The 15,493-nt window shown below is 44.8% G+C and overlaps 1 protein-coding gene across 1 annotated transcript in view; it reads right to left on the reverse strand.

The window, feature by feature from the left end:
* Positions 1-15,493, reverse strand: part of CDH2 (cadherin 2) — a 158,002-nt gene that overhangs the window by 132,809 nt on the left and 9,700 nt on the right. Inside the window, exon 2 of the mRNA XM_068158741.1 lies at positions 10,679-10,790. Coding sequence (XP_068014842.1) covers positions 10,679-10,790 — 112 coding nt within the window. The remainder of the gene's footprint in view (positions 1-10,678; positions 10,791-15,493) is intronic.

Consider the following 15,493-nt stretch of genomic DNA (forward strand, 5'->3'; position numbering starts at 1 on the left):
CTGATCAGATCCTCTGCGGGCAACTAGCTGACAAAACCCGAAAGAAATGAAGACAAGAAAACCCTCATGTGCACACAGAATTATGTTAGTGATGTTTAAAAGCCACTCACTTGTGGAAGGAAAGGGATTTTCGTGCTGTTCCCCCTCTCTTTTAACGGGCTTGAACCAAAATACTGACCTAATGTCACCAGTGAGCTACCTTTACTGCAAGCTCCTCGGTGAAAAACAACTGAGGGCTTGCTCTCCATCCCCACCTAACTTTGATACAGGTATGCCAAACGCAGAAATCAAAGTCTGTTTACATGGATGTTTTGCTTGTATTTGATTGCCAGTTTACTTGTATTTGAATATCAATTTGCAAGCTAATTAGAGAACATTGCTGAGCCCATTACAGAAAAATAGTGCTCCACCATTAACTGCAGTGCTAGCTCACTAATTCCTTTAAAGACTGGCTTCAAACACCCATCTTCATCTCCATTCAAAACAATTAGTGCACATTTATTCCACATTTTAAACTGCAGAAAATCAAATTTTTAAACACTTTAACAGATTGCACTGCTCTTTTCGTAGCTTTTATGTCACAAATTATGCTTTTAGGGATCCCTAAGTTTCCTACTTAAGAGAGTGTTAAACTGGAACTCGCAGAGGGTCTTAAATAATTCCTCTTCTCTACAACCTGAGAGGCCATGTGCCATTAACTTTCAAAACCAACCAAAACCTACTTCTTTAAAAGGCAGCACAGCACTCAAGAGCTTGCTCCTGCAGGAGAGCAGACAAGATTACAGTAACTGCCACTGCTCACGGGGCTGCCAAAATGCAGCAGGCAGTGCAAGGCAAGAGGAAAAATTCAAATGAGGCAGTTTGGGAAGCTCGGAGCGCAGCTCAGAGGAGGAGGCTGCGCCGTGCTGCTGCGGGCAGAGGAGCAGCAGTGCCCAGAGGCTGCAGGCGTGGGCAGTGCTGGGTGTCCTGCTTCCCTGGATTACTGGAGCCAGGCTGGTGGGTTAATGGGATTGCTGCCTGTCATCTGCAACCCAGCTAAGAACCGCCGGCGCCATTCGTCACCAGGCTTGGCCAGGGCTGGGGTGCAGCGGGCAGCGAGGGCTGGGCAGGGAGATGATCCTCAGCTGCACAGTCATGGGGAAAAAAATAATATCAAAACAGCAGGAAGAAGAAAGCTCCTGTTGGGCTGCAGGGAGAAACAGGGGAAGAAATAAAACCCCCAAAACACACACAATACCCAACAGAGAATCTAACACAATAGTGTCTCATTCAGCTATGACCTCTTTTCCTAGCCTCACCCCTAACAGATCTCTTTTCTCATTTGTTTGTCTCCTTTTCCACAGCAGGTCCCAGTAAATCAACACAGCGAGGTGACCCAGCAAGAACTCAGTTCTTCCTTTGGGGAATCTGTGCTATTCTTCCTCCCTTGAACTACTCCAGGGTCTCTGTTCATTCCTCCACCCATTCCAGCATCCTTCATCACTCAGATTCTTCTGCTTCCATCCCTTCCCCAGCCTCAGCTCCAGTCCAGAGTTTCACCCTACTCACCCCAACTCTGCCCTCCGGAAAACAAATCACCCAGCTGGGGTAAATGGAGAGGAGCACAAAACCATCTGTGTTGTGTTAAATTGGAAAGATTTAAAGGGCATCAAAGGACAATTACTCCTTCTACAGCCCAATTAGAAGATAATAGCAACTCTAATATTTGACACTATTCCCCTGTACCTTCCTTCTGCCCCTCCTATCTTCGCAGCTCAGCATGGCCAATTCGGCTGCCTAGGACATGCCCTGAAATTTGGAAGGAGAACTCTTCCAAAAGCTATCATTTCCAGACTTAAAAATGCCCCCACGTTGAGTGCCACAAATCCAACCAAAAAGCAATGAATGTGCCTCACCACATTCAACCACAGAGAGGTTTTCAAGCTGCACCTGTATTTGCTGACTGACATCCAAGCCTTCATCACAGCAGTATTTGATTAAAGGTAGTCATTAACTGTTCAAATACTACTGGAATTTCTCTCTTTAGTATGGTAAAGGTTCTGCAGTAAGGGCATTTCTCTCTGTTCAGCAGGATGCTCTGGCACGTTTGTCTTCTGGATTGTCAGGAAGATGAAAAGATAACACAAGATGGATTCTAGTCTTAAGCGAGAACATCACTGTGCAATTATACATCCCACCTGTGCTAACACACTGGCCTCACCTGAGCTTTTGCTTCATGGATTCCACATGCTGATATACCCATACAGAGTCACAGAATGGTTTGGGTTAGAAGGGACCTTAAAGATCATCTAGTTCTGACCCCCCCACCCTGCCATGGGCAGGGACACCTCCCACCAGCCCAGGTTGCTCAAGGCCTCATCCAACCTGGCCTTGAACACCTCCAGGGAGAGGGTATCCATAACCTCCCTGGGCAATCTGCTCCAGTGTCTCACTGCCCTCAGTGTCAAGAATTTATTCCTAATATAGAATTTTGTGGTGGTGGTGTTTGGTTTCATTTTTGTTTGCTTGGGTGGGGTTTTTTGTTTGTTTTGGGGGTTTTTTATGCAGCTGTTGTGAGCAACCACAACCTTTCTTCTATCACTAAATAAATCTCCCATACCTAAGGGAACCTTTGTCTGCCGGGAGTAGGGAGGGGTGGTTTTTGTACAGCTTTGCAATCAGCACTCCTCCCCTGAAGCATGGGTCAGCCTTGGAGAAGGCTCTAACTAGAGTGAGCCTAGGAGAAATAAGGGCCCCTCGGGAATCAAGGCCAGATGGCCAAGTTTAGAACTGAGCTAAGGCTCAGTATAAAGCTAGACTCAGCTCCAGAGGCAGAAACAAACATCTCCTTGGCCATCCTCCCTTGAGCCATGGCCAGAGCTTGGTGGGGCAGCTGATAACACAGCTCTGGTCGTCTGGATTTCTGCACACAGGAAGGATGCTGCTTTTGAGATCCTCACAAGTAACTAGCTGAACACAGGAAAAAGGGAATAAAGTCCCAATTAATTTAGTGCATTCCAAGCAAATGCACCATAAACAGAAATGGCTATCAGAGCTGGACCAATTAACTAAGACAGTAATTTAGACATCCCAGAACAACTAACTCTTCAGGATTTCTGTGATTTCTTTTTTTCTGTGATTTCTCTTTTCAGGGCAGCCTTTGTCAAGATGTACTTGTAAGTGTCTAGACTGGAAACAGATGAGTATTGGCTCTGCAGTAAACAAGGGTGGGTTAAGTTTCTTCTCTGGAGAAAGCTCACAGAAGACTGCATGTAAGACATTTCAACTGCAAAATCTATTTCCACTTCTAATCCAAATAGTCCATTAAAAGGAAAACATTGTTTAGCACATGTTTATAGGTCTTTTACAGAATAAATTCTCATCTAGAACTCTAGTCCAAAATTCACTCATTATGGATATACAAAGGGAGTTGTACTTGGATCAATAACAACTTTAAGGTCCAAGAAGGGCTAACAGAGCTACACTTCTAGATTCACAGAATGCATTGGGTTGGAAGGGACCCTCAGAGGTCATCTTGTCCAATCCCCCTGCAGTCAGCAGGGATAACTCTAACTAGAGCAGGCTGCCCAAGGCCACATCAAGTCTTGACAGGGCTTCAGTCACATCTATGGGCAACCTGTTCCAGTATCTCACCACTCTCATAGTAAAGAACTTCCTCCTAATGTCCAACCTAAATCTATCCTGCTCCAGTTTCAAACCACTGCCCCTCATCCTATCACTAGGAGCCTTTCCAAACAGTTCTTTCACAGTCTTCCCGCACATCCCTTTCAGATACTGAAATGCAGCTCTAAGATTTTGGTTGGTTGGGATTTTGTTTTGGATTGGTTTTGCTGCTGGGTTTTTGCTTCCTTTTTGGGGGGTTGGTTGTTTCTCCCTTTTGTTTTCCTTGTTTAGGAAGAGATTGGATGGGGTGCTTGGTGCCATGGTTTAGTTGATTAGATGGTGTTGGGTGATAGGTTGGACTTGATGATCTCAAAGGTCTTTTCCAACCTGGTTAATTCTATTCTGTTCTTTTTACTGGGGAGGAGGGAAGGTAGGGGGAGGAAGATAATTGGGGGGGGGGGGAAATACATTTGGAAATAATTGAAACCTTTTCTGCCAGCTTGCCAGCAGCTCATGAAGAGACCCCATCCATCTGAGATTCTTTGGCTGTCTGCCTGGAAGGAACTTGTCAACTTGTCTTTTTGCCTGAGGCAAGGAGACTTCAAACAAAGTGGTAACCATTTGTTTTATTATCTTTTTTTTAATGGGGGGGAGGAAAGCAGCCCAAAATTCTTTTTCTGGGGAGAGACATTCTCCTCTTGGAAAGTATGATTCTACTAAAAATACTTTCCCCACCTCTACTGTTAGTGTGGAATATTGAAGCCACTAGTAAGAAGAATAGGAGTTGTTTATAGAAAAGAATAAGGCCTTGAAGATATGCTGTAGATTGGTTTTGTTTTTCTTTTGCATGATGACCTTCAGAAAAGTGATTTTATACTTAGCTGATGATGGGCATCTTTACACTGAGAATGCTCACACACCACTACCAGCAAAAAAAGAGAAAGCCAAGTGACTTCACCTGGGAGAGACAGCACCTATGCCACCTCCACTACATCACAAAGAAAACACTTCAGTTACTTTTAAATCTGCAACCCCATGCAGAGCTACAGGCTGGGGTCAGAGTGGCTGGAGAGCTCCCAAACAGAGAGGGACCTGGGGGTGCTGATTGACAGCCACCTAAACATGAGCCAGCAGTGTGCCCAGGTGGCCAAGAGGGCCAATAGCATCCTGGCCTGCATTAGGAATAGTGTGGCCAGCAGGAGCAGGGAGGTCATTGTGCCCCTGTACTCTGCATTGGTTAGGCCACACCTGGAGTCCTGTGTCCAGTTCTGGGCCACTCAGTTTAAGAAGGATATTGAGACACTTGAACGTGTCCAGAGAAGGGCAACGAGGCTGGGGAGAGGTCTGGAGAACAGCCCTGTGAGGAGAGGCTGAGGGAGCTGGGGTTGCTTAGCCTGGAGAAGAGGAGGCTCAGGGGTGATCTTATTGCCCTCTACAACTACCTGAGGGGTGGTTGTAGCCAGGAAGGGGTTGGTCTCTTCTCCCAGGTAACCAGCACCAGAACAAGAGGATACAGTCTCAAGCTGCGCCAGGGGAAGTTTAGGCTTGAGGTGAGGAAAAAGTTCTTGGTCATTGGAATGGGCTACCCAGGGTTGTGGTGGAGTCCCCATCCCTGGAGGTGTTCAAGAGGAGACTGGACGTGGCACTTGGTGCCATGGTTTAGTCATGAGGTCTGTGTTTATAGGTTGGACTCGATGATCCTCGAGGTCTCTTCCAACCTTAGCGATACTGTGGTACTGTGAATGCCAGACAATCCCCAAGTAGCACAATCCCAGCAACACATTTCTGGATTGCTTCAGACCAACTGCATTTTCAATGGTAAACTACAAAACAAGTCAGTGGGAATGCCAAAATGGAGTTTTGTCACTCAGTTTGAAAGCATCAAAACAAGTATTATTTTCGAAGCATTTCACTGCTAGAAGAAAAACACAGCAGGGACACCAGGGCTCTGTTTAAGCCTACAAAACCCTCCAGCAAAATCCTAAGGAGTGGGAGTGTGAGTTTTACCCCAGATAAACTGGTTAACCCCATTGGGTTTTATGGTTTCGTGAGCACTTGGTACCAGCCTCCAAGAGGAGGTGAGGCACAAGCAGGCCTCTTTTGGCTCTGCTATCAGCTCACTCCAGCTTAAATGGCTCATGAAACTGTGCTGTTACTCATCCATAATCACTGCTTATCTGAGTGATCAACACCAAAATATTTTATTTCTTTATCACTGTGCAACTCAAAGAGCTCAGAAATCTTTTATAGCTATACCCAGCACTCAAAAGGACTCACTTGAGAATCCTGTGTAGACAAGGAATTTGCTTAGCAGGGAACAAAATAATGTGTTTAGTAACAGGACAGACAACAGGCAAGTCTTTGAAAGGTAAGAAAGCACTAAAATTAATTATCTGAGGAAGAATCTCCAAGTTATGATTCTGCAAATAACCATTCAACTAACTCTCCCAGGTGAATGATTTGAGTAGAAATGCATTATTTCTACCTTGAAATTAGCAGGATATAGAACAAAGATTAGACAAACAGGTTTGGGTGTAGATATCAAACTGCCACAAGTCCTTTTTTTACCCCTGGGTGAGCTCTAATAAACCCAGCACAAGGGAGGGCATTTAATTCATTAACTCCCTCTAACTTAAACTTTCCTCTTACAAACACCATGGTCCTTCAGACAGCAAATGCAATTTATTTCCAACAACAATTCAGAAGTGCTGTGCCTGCAAATGTAGGTTAGGTATCTACTTCTAGTAGGTGATGGCTGGTGAGCTATTTGTCTATTATTTACTTTTTTCACATGTTGGAACATTTAGTCCTAAAACACTTCCAAGTGTATTAAATGCTGTAAGAGCCAGAGGCCCACAATTTTATCAGCATGAAGTTTCTCTCCACTTCGTTTCAGAGGTAACTCTTTCATTTTCCTGTCTTTACATAAATGCAGATTCTAGTTCCAAGCTCACCTAGCCCCTTGGTAAAAAAAGAAGAGCAACAAAGCTGGGGAGAGGCCTTGAGCACAGCCCTATGAGGAGAGGCTGAGGGAGCTGGGGTTGCTTAGCCTGGAGAAGAGGAGGCTCAGGGAAGACCTTCTTGCTCTCTACAACTACCTGAAGAGAGGTTGCAGCTATGTGGGGGTTGGTCTCCCAGGCAAGAGCAGAACAAGAGGACACAATCTCAAGCTGCAACAAGGGAAATTTAGGCTAGAAGTGAGGACAAAGTTCTTCACAGAAAGAGTTGTTGGCTATTGGAATGTGCTGCCCAGGGAGGTGGTGGAGTCACCATCCCTGGAGGTGTTCAAGAGGGGACTGGACATGGCACTTGGTGCCATGGTTTAGTAGTCATGAGGTGTTGGGTGACAGGTGATCTTGATGATCTCTGAGGTCTTTTCTATGATTCTACGAAAAGAGCAGCAATTCAAGTTCAAATTATTCTGCAGCTAGCTGAGAGGGCCATAAAGTTTCTGTGCTTCTGGTATCAATGCACAAACCCAACTGTGGTAGTTTTAGGCTATGCCTTTAAAATTTTGTCACAGATCTTGAGCAGAAAAGTAGAAGAATGTAAATAAATCACTACTGGCTGTAAAAAGGAAAACAAAAGATAGTTCTAAATTATTCCCTTGGAGAGATATCTGCCATGAGACTGCCTGTACCAAAACATTCTGGGGGCTTCTCTTCTCTGCTCGCTTCGTTGCTCTGGAGAGGATACTAACCCTGCTTCTGCTTGACCTTGGCTGCATTGTTTTGGTGAAGTCTAGCAGCTACTTTTGCCCTGTTCTTTTCTCCCTTTGGGACAGGAGGTGGGGGGGACAGAGAGACATCTCTCCTGGTCTTTGACCAGGGGATTCTCACGTCACTGTCAGAGTGGCTCAGTTGGTAGCGCATCAGACCCTTAACGGGAAGGTCATGAGTTCAAGCCTGCAGTGGGCACTAGTGTCCTCCCTACTCTAGTCATGAGGTCTGTGGTGACAGGTTGGACTTGATGATCTTTGAGGCCTCTTCCAACCTTAGGCATACTGAATGATACTGAATGTTGTTAATTGCAAATATCTGTAAGTATTGTAAATCCTGGAGATTTGCAACATTCATTACATTCCATGTAAACTGCAGTTTGCTTGTAAATACAGCTTCCATTTGCTCCCAACTGAGCTGGGTCTGGCCAAGTTAATGTTGGGGGCAAATTTCAACCCACCATACCAACATACCAACAAATCACTTCCAAAGCAGACAGAAAGCCTACAGTTCTGTGTCTCACTTCTGCATTCATAATAGCGTAAGCACAACAGGGGAAGCACCAAGATCAGAATCAGGCCCAGGGTTACCCCTGAGAAGCAAATGTCATGCAACTGTTCTTAACTTGCAGCATCATCTGAAAGCAGTTTAATGAGCAGAAAGCAGGCTTTTGACAACAATAGCATTTCAGAATGGCAGTGTAATTAAGTTTAAGGCAGAGCTCTGCGGTGACGTGCCTGATGCTGATGTGGAACCAGCAAATGATATGCTTTTAAGCATGGCAGAGTTTTCAGAAGAAGTAACTAACTGAGGAAATGGTGGTAGGAAGGAACCAGCTCCCCCAGGGCGTTTTTCAAGCAGCTGATAGGATGTGATACATAGTGTATGCCTCAGCCAGTTGTTCCGATTCCTACATCCCTAACCGGCTGTGTTTTAACAGCACTGGAGGACAAAGCAAGAGTCATGCCTCCCTTCTGAGAGGAAGCAAGGGAAGGAGCTGTGTGAACGTGACGAGTAAGGAGAAAGGAAGCCAGTCTGCCCTCCTACACTACCAGATCAGACTCAGTTCATAGAATGGCTGTAGTAACACAGATGGCCTCACCTGAGCTTTTGCTCCATAGCTACCACATACTTATCTACCCACACAGACTTAGAGAATGCTTTGGCTTGGAAGGGACCTTAAAGATCCTCTAGTTGAAATCTCCCTGCCATGGGCAGAGACACCTTTCACCAGCCCAGGTTGCTCAAGGCCTCATCCAACCTGGCTTTTGACACCTCAGGCAGGGGAACATCCACAACCTCCCTGGGCAACTTGTTCCAGTGTCTCACCACCCTCACTCTAAAGAATTTCTTTCTAATCTCCAGTCTAAACATACCCTCCCCTTAAGCTTCAATCCATTCCCCCTCATCCTATCACTACAAACCATCTTAAGGCTTGACTAGTTAAGGCTGGTCAGTCATTATCATCAGATTTGCAAGAGCAAGGCCAACAAAGAATTAGTGAGCAGGCCCCCCGGGGACAAAATAAATAAATAAGAGGGAGGAAGAGGAAGAAACTGTAGAAAGAATGTTGATTCTATAAAAAGAACCCTCACAGACAGGGTGGATCTCAAGACCTGTGTGATCTCCACTGAAGATGAACTGGTGTCATAATTAACCTGTAACAAACATCCAGTGGTTTCAAGAAGGCATCTTTGGAAAGCACTTTCCTGCTGTGCTCTCTCTCCAGGTTTGTGCATCACCTGCCAAAGGAGTTCCTCAGTGCTGAGGGCTACTGCAGGAGCCTATAGTCATCTATTAACTCTTATTGGTGAGGAAAATTCCCTTTCTTCTTTATTATTTTCCTCAATTGGCAGAACATTTGCTTTAATACATGAATTTCTAAGCTATCCTTTAATAAAAGAGCCTGTGGTGGTTGAACAGGCTTCCCTGAAACTGCACAGAAGCAGCTTTAATAACTCAAGTTTTAAGTACACTAAAGCTAATCAATTCATCCTGCATTCAAGTTTCCATTATACTTCCCAACAAGGCACAAAACAGGTCTGTAAAACATAATTAAGGAGAAACTGCTACATACAGCATGTAAAATCAAGACTACAGCTTTCACTTCATTTGTTTTGCATACTCATTAGATTATTTTTTTCCATTTAAATATCTTGATCTGTGTAACCATATTTATATGTGAAAGAAACAACAATTTCAATTAAATTAGTCCTTAGTTAAGATGTATTAGAAAACATCTGAAGCTGATGTTCTTAGTGCCACAATTTCCAAATTGGATGGAAAGAAAATAATTGTGTTAGCAGTTCTGAAAAGCAGCCCAATTAATGCACATTTTTAGAAGTATTCTCCTTCCACAACCTTGCAGGCTGAAACTTAACTGGCTGGGAAATGCAGGAAAGGTTCAGAGCATCTACCTTGATGTCCTACTCTGTCCTTGAAAAACAGTACCATAGGATCCTTATGGTTGCAAAAGACCTCCAAGATCTTCCAAGTCCAACCACCAGCCCAACACTACCATGACCAGGGATATGAAGGAGACCAGAGAGACACAAGGAGAGCAACAAAATGAATTCCCAAGCTGGAACACCCATGAGCAAATATACTGACTGTAGCACAGCCCCAGGGGAGCTAAGGCCTTACACTCACCAATCATGCCATGAGCTCAGGAGCAGGTCACCCTCAGCCTGGGTACCATGCCACTTGGATCAGGTAGGTGCCAGGGTGAGAGAGCAGCACACTGCCCATGAGACAGCACTGGCACTGCTCTGCCTCTCCTGGCACGGCTCCTTGCACAGCCCTCAGTGCCGCCGACACTGACCGAGGGGTCACGGACAACGGCTCTCTCATGTTGCTGCCTGCCCCATGTCTTGCCTTCCATAGGGGTGTCTCCTCAGTTCCCTTACTGCTTTTTCCTGGCAACCTCTCTCTGCATTTCTGTGAGCAGTAGGACTAGGTGCAAGTGCAGTGTTTGTACATGCAGTGTAAAGCAGAAGAGAAATTTTCTTTCCCTCCTCATCTTTCCTACGTGGGCTCTAGACTGCTGGCAGATGTACTGTCAGTGGTAGTAAGACAGAGTGTGAAGGCTGTGAGGAGAAAGACAATTAGTGGACAAGCGCAGGAAGGTTTGCAGCGCTCAGTATCTTCAAATTACAGTCAAGAGAGGTGCGTGTGCTATCACTGATGCCAACAGCTTTCCCAAGTCCTATGACAGTAATCAAAAAATAACCACAGAGCAGCTGACGTTCTTTCCCCGCAAGAGCTTGTGCCCTATTTAAGGATGAAAATGCTCCAGAGTGATTTATGGTTGCAAGCAGAAGAAATTAAAGGAATCACAACATCTTTTCTAACCATACCGTTGAGAAGAGGCTGTCCTCCATGTACGCTCCTCGACACCACCGCGCTGTGAACGTCTTCAGGAAATCCAGTCTTGCACGACAGATCTTCACAGGTTGCTTTTATCGGTGCCTGAAATGCAAGACAAAATTTATGTAATAGTCAGCACCCTCATTCAGTTGAGGAACATTCCATTTGGCACACACTCCACTCTGCTGCTGTCTTGGACAAGCAGCCTCTTTGTTTCCGACTGACTGCAATTAGGAGCGCGAGGGCAAAGGGTTAATCTTTCTGATAACTGGAATGGAAGGAACAAATCCCACTTGTCTGGTAAGATCTAAATAATACACAATCTTGATTCTTCTGACAACTGAACATTTCCACGAAACCAGCCATCCAGGCTGAAGGGGAATCATAGGGGGAACAAAAAAACATTCCTCCCTCCAGAAATAAAGCGCAGCACAAAAAGCCAGCAGCAACTTGTTCGCGGCCACATTTCTTGCGAGCAACGAATTTCAGCCGCTGATCTAAAAAACGCCTGACTTAGTGGATTTCCACGCCAGCCTGCACCAGACACAAGTAAACCAAGATAAAATGCTACATTCGCAGTAACTTAGCAGAACTCGTATTTGCGTTAGCATTCAGATGGATACCACAGAAAGCCAAATGTTGCCCATGCAATCTCCTTCTATTTCAAAGGGCCGGCGCAGTTAAAAGGAGAGCAGCTCATTACTACATTTGCACAACAAGGGATGAGCCAAGCCACTGAAACTGTTTGTTCTCTCACTTGTTAAAGTTTCCCCTCAAATCATGTTCTTAAAGACTTTCATAAATGCTTTATTAGAATAAAAAAATACAATACAGTGTTTGGAAACTTGTCTGCTCCCTTCCTTTTCCACCTTCAGAAGGTATTTTTTGATAGCTAAGCTGAGCTGGTTTCCAGGACACTGCTGCCTAGCTGGGGAGGGAAAAAACCAGAAAATAAATCCAATTTTCTGTGGCAAAGGACTAAGATTTCTTTTCAGTGAATTCTTCTGGTCTCACTTAAGTGCTGCACAAAACCACAGCCCAGCTAACACGTGGCAGAGTGACCATACATGGCAAAACCCCTTTCACACAGCACAAGGCAGAGAGGCCAACTCAGGCTGGGCTGAGATACATCCAGGAAACAAACCATCAGAGCCTTTGCACAAGTTCAAACATGCTTACACGACCTGTATCACAATACTGTGAACAGCAGGACCAGGGAAGTGATTGTAGCCCTGGACTCAGCGCTGATGAGGCCACCTCTTGAGTACTGGGTTCAGTTTTGGGGTCCCTCACTATTTTAGTGAGGTACTGGAGCAGATCCAGACAAGAACAGCAAAGCCGGGGAAGGGTCTGGAGAACAGGGCTGGTGAGAAGCAGCTCTAAGAAACTGGGGGTGTTTAGGCTGGAGAAGAGGAGGCTGAGGGGAGACCTTCTCACTCTCCACAACTTCCTAAAAGGAGGATGAAGCCTGGGGGCATTGGTCTCTTCCCCCTAGGATCAAGATAGGATGAGAGGGAATGGCCTCAAGTTGCACAAGGGGAGGCTTAGGTTAGAAATTAGAAAAAAATCTTCTACCCTGAAGGGGTTCTAAAGCACTGGAACAGGCTCCCCAGGGAGGTGGTTGAATCCCCATCCCTGGAGGCGTTTCAAAGAGGCAGAGATACGGCGCTGAGGGACATGGTTTAGCACCAGCCTTGGTAGAGTTAGAGCACGACTGGACTCGATCTTAAAGATCTTTTCCAACTAATATGATTCTATGCCAAGTAAAGGCCTAGCCATGTGCATGCCCAGATGCAGTATATGGTCTTTGACAGCATGAGCAACTGTGCTGCTATATCATACTTAAAGCTGATTGAGACTTAAATTAGATTTTCCTTTTTGCTTTCCCATATGGGCTTCCCTCGAGCAGACCCTACTCAAGGCCATGTAAGCACATCTGCAGACACTTGGCAAAGGAAGCCCTACAGAAAAAAAAAGAAAAAGAAAAAAGGACTGGAGAAAGAGGAGATAATAATGATGTTTTAATGGCTTATCACAGTAATCTCAGGGAAAGAGAGCATTAAAGCAGAGGTGGGACAGGAGCATCTCAAACCACAAGGATTTCTAATAGGAAGAGGGACTGGGCAGCAGTGCAGTCCCTCCATTGACAGTCATGGCCAAGCTCAGAATGCCAACCTCTGTTAGGATGTCTTTATCACTAATACAAGGAGGGATTTGTAACACATTGTGTTGGACTTGCACCAACACAGTCTTAGCTAAGCAGCTCAACAGTGACACTAGCAAGGAAAAAAAAAGGATAAATTAAAACAAAAATGTACCAAGGTGAGGCACTGCCTGCATAAGCACCCAGTGAGAGAACTTCCAGAATCACAGAATCAGCAAGGCTGGAAAAGACCTCAAAGATCATCAAGTCCAACCCGTCACCAAAGACCTCAATGCCTACTAGACCATGGCACCAAGTGCCACATCCAATCCCCTCTTGAACACCTCCAGGGATGGCGACTCCACCACTTCCCGGGGCAGCACATTCTAATGGCTACCAAGTCATTTCAGTGTGAGTGTTCTCCACTTACACCCTGCTTTCTATCAAAATGTGCACACTGTAATTAGAGAGTGGTCCTGCATCCACATCACTCTACCTCACTGGCCTTCTTGGCCACCTGGGCACACTGCCGGCTCATGTTCAGCCTGCTGTCAACCAGTACCCCCAGGTCCCTTTCTGCCTGGCTGCTCTCCAGCCAACTCCAACTCCAGCCTGTAGCACTACATGGGGTTGTTGTGATCAAAGTGCAGCACCTGGCACTTGGACTTGTTGAATGCCATCCTGTTGGACTCTGCCCATCTGTCCAGCTGGTCAGGATCCCTCTGGAGATCCCTTCCACCCTCTAACTCATCAACACCTGCTCCCAACTTGGTGTCATCCGCAAATTTACTGATGATGGACTCAATCCCCTCATCCAGATCATCAGTGAAGATACCAAACAGGACTGGGCCCAGCACTGATCCCTGGGAATTATCAAGTGGCCAGTTAACTTAAACTGCAGCATGGGTTTAATTGTGACTTAAGTACTACACACATCTCTCATCTACATTTACTTACGTACTTTAAAATCTTTCTATGAGGGCTGTAAAGAGAAACCAAACACAAAGCAACAGTTTTAGCTGCCAAGGGATGACGTTACCTGCAAAGCTGGAACTCAGATGCGCATCCAAGCTCCAAGAGTCCACTCACACATTGAGTTCTGAACATGAAAAGATGGTAAATCAAAACTAATTATGATCCCAAGTGCCAGCTTCCTCAGCTTGAGAACTCAAATCACAGGTTTGATAATGTTTCCATAATTTGAAAGGGGGGAAAAAAAATAGTAAGGCTTGTTTCAGCTACTGTACAAAAGGTGACCTCAAAGCAAAAGGGATCAAGAAGGAAAAACAATTAAAGAAATAGCTTTTCATGGTACCCTTGAAAGAAAAAGGCCCTGGGTGAGCAGCTGAGCAGATAGCAGGACTTTGAACAAGTCCATGCTGCTGTGCCTGGGAATCTTTCAGCCTTTCCAGCAATCTATATGTACTAAACAGCTCTTATAAACTGAAACAATGCCCACCGAAACAAAGGCTGCGGGACATGAATAGAGAGCCTTCTTTATTCTTTCATTTGCAGCCATCAATTTTATCTGGAAACAAAAGACTGTACACTGCTCTCCAAAAACAGCCCTTTGTAAAGATTGTTTGAGCAGAAAAACACAAGGGAAGGGAGAATTCAAATTTTCAGCATTTCTTAATCGCCCTGTGTTGGGCGTTTTGAATTAAGTAGAAGTTGGAGCTTCAGACACACTGGGTCACATCAAGTTCATCCTAGGAGTACTGTAAGACTTAAAACCATTTCAACTCCAAGGAAAGAAAAAGAAGGAGAAGAAAAAAAACAAGCTGCAATATTTGTATCCCTTTATCTGAGCCAGAAGGGGGAAAGTAGTGAAGGTTATCGGGCATACTATTGTAATTTGCAGGATTTTGTGTGATTAGTACAATAGTGTGATTAGTGCAATTCCCAAGACTGTTTCAAACATAAGATAATGTTACTTGTACAGTCATCTGCAGAAGGACACTACTTAAACCACACCACCCCCCCTGCATTTTAAGATGGAAAGCAATTACCTTAGCTTGTACCCACATAAAACCTACTTAATGGAGGCACAAAGCTTTGAACAAGCTCAGCACTTAGAAAATTCTCCTCTCAAGTATTACTAGACTTTGCTAAAGCAAAATAGAGTTACTACTGAAAGACTGGCTTGCTTTCATCATCCTTTATGGCTTATTCAGTCATTTTTAACTGCAAAATGAGTGTTACTGTCCCCAGATGCTAAAAGAGCAAGCACCTAGTGAAACACGGTGTCGTATCACGTACATAAACCAAGTCCTGCAGATCTCAGATGAAATCCTGTAGGCAAAGTGTAATTTTGAAGCAACTTGATACAAATTAAGAGTCCCTTGTCAAAGTTATTATTCAATCAATTAAAAGAATTGGCCCTTTTCCTGTACTTAATGAAACCTGCAGTTGTCATACTCAGCTCCTCAGTTACTTTAGTGTCATATCTAGATTGCCAAGGACCTACAAACCTGAGGTTTAATTTCAAAGTTGTATTTCAGGCGAATTAAAAAACAAACAAACAAAAACCAACCAAACAACAAAACCACCAGCCAACCAAACAACAAAACCACCAGCCAACCAAACAACAGCCTGCTGGAAACCTCAACTGTGTAGTTCAGAAGGATTCAGATTTACACAGAATCATAGAATTGTTAGGGTT

The sequence above is a fragment of the Melanerpes formicivorus genome, unplaced genomic scaffold (assembly GCF_026170545.1).
Source record: "Melanerpes formicivorus ecotype bairdi unplaced genomic scaffold, bMelFor1.0.p_v2 SCAF_42, whole genome shotgun sequence".
Lineage (NCBI taxonomy): Eukaryota > Metazoa > Chordata > Aves > Piciformes > Picidae > Melanerpes > Melanerpes formicivorus.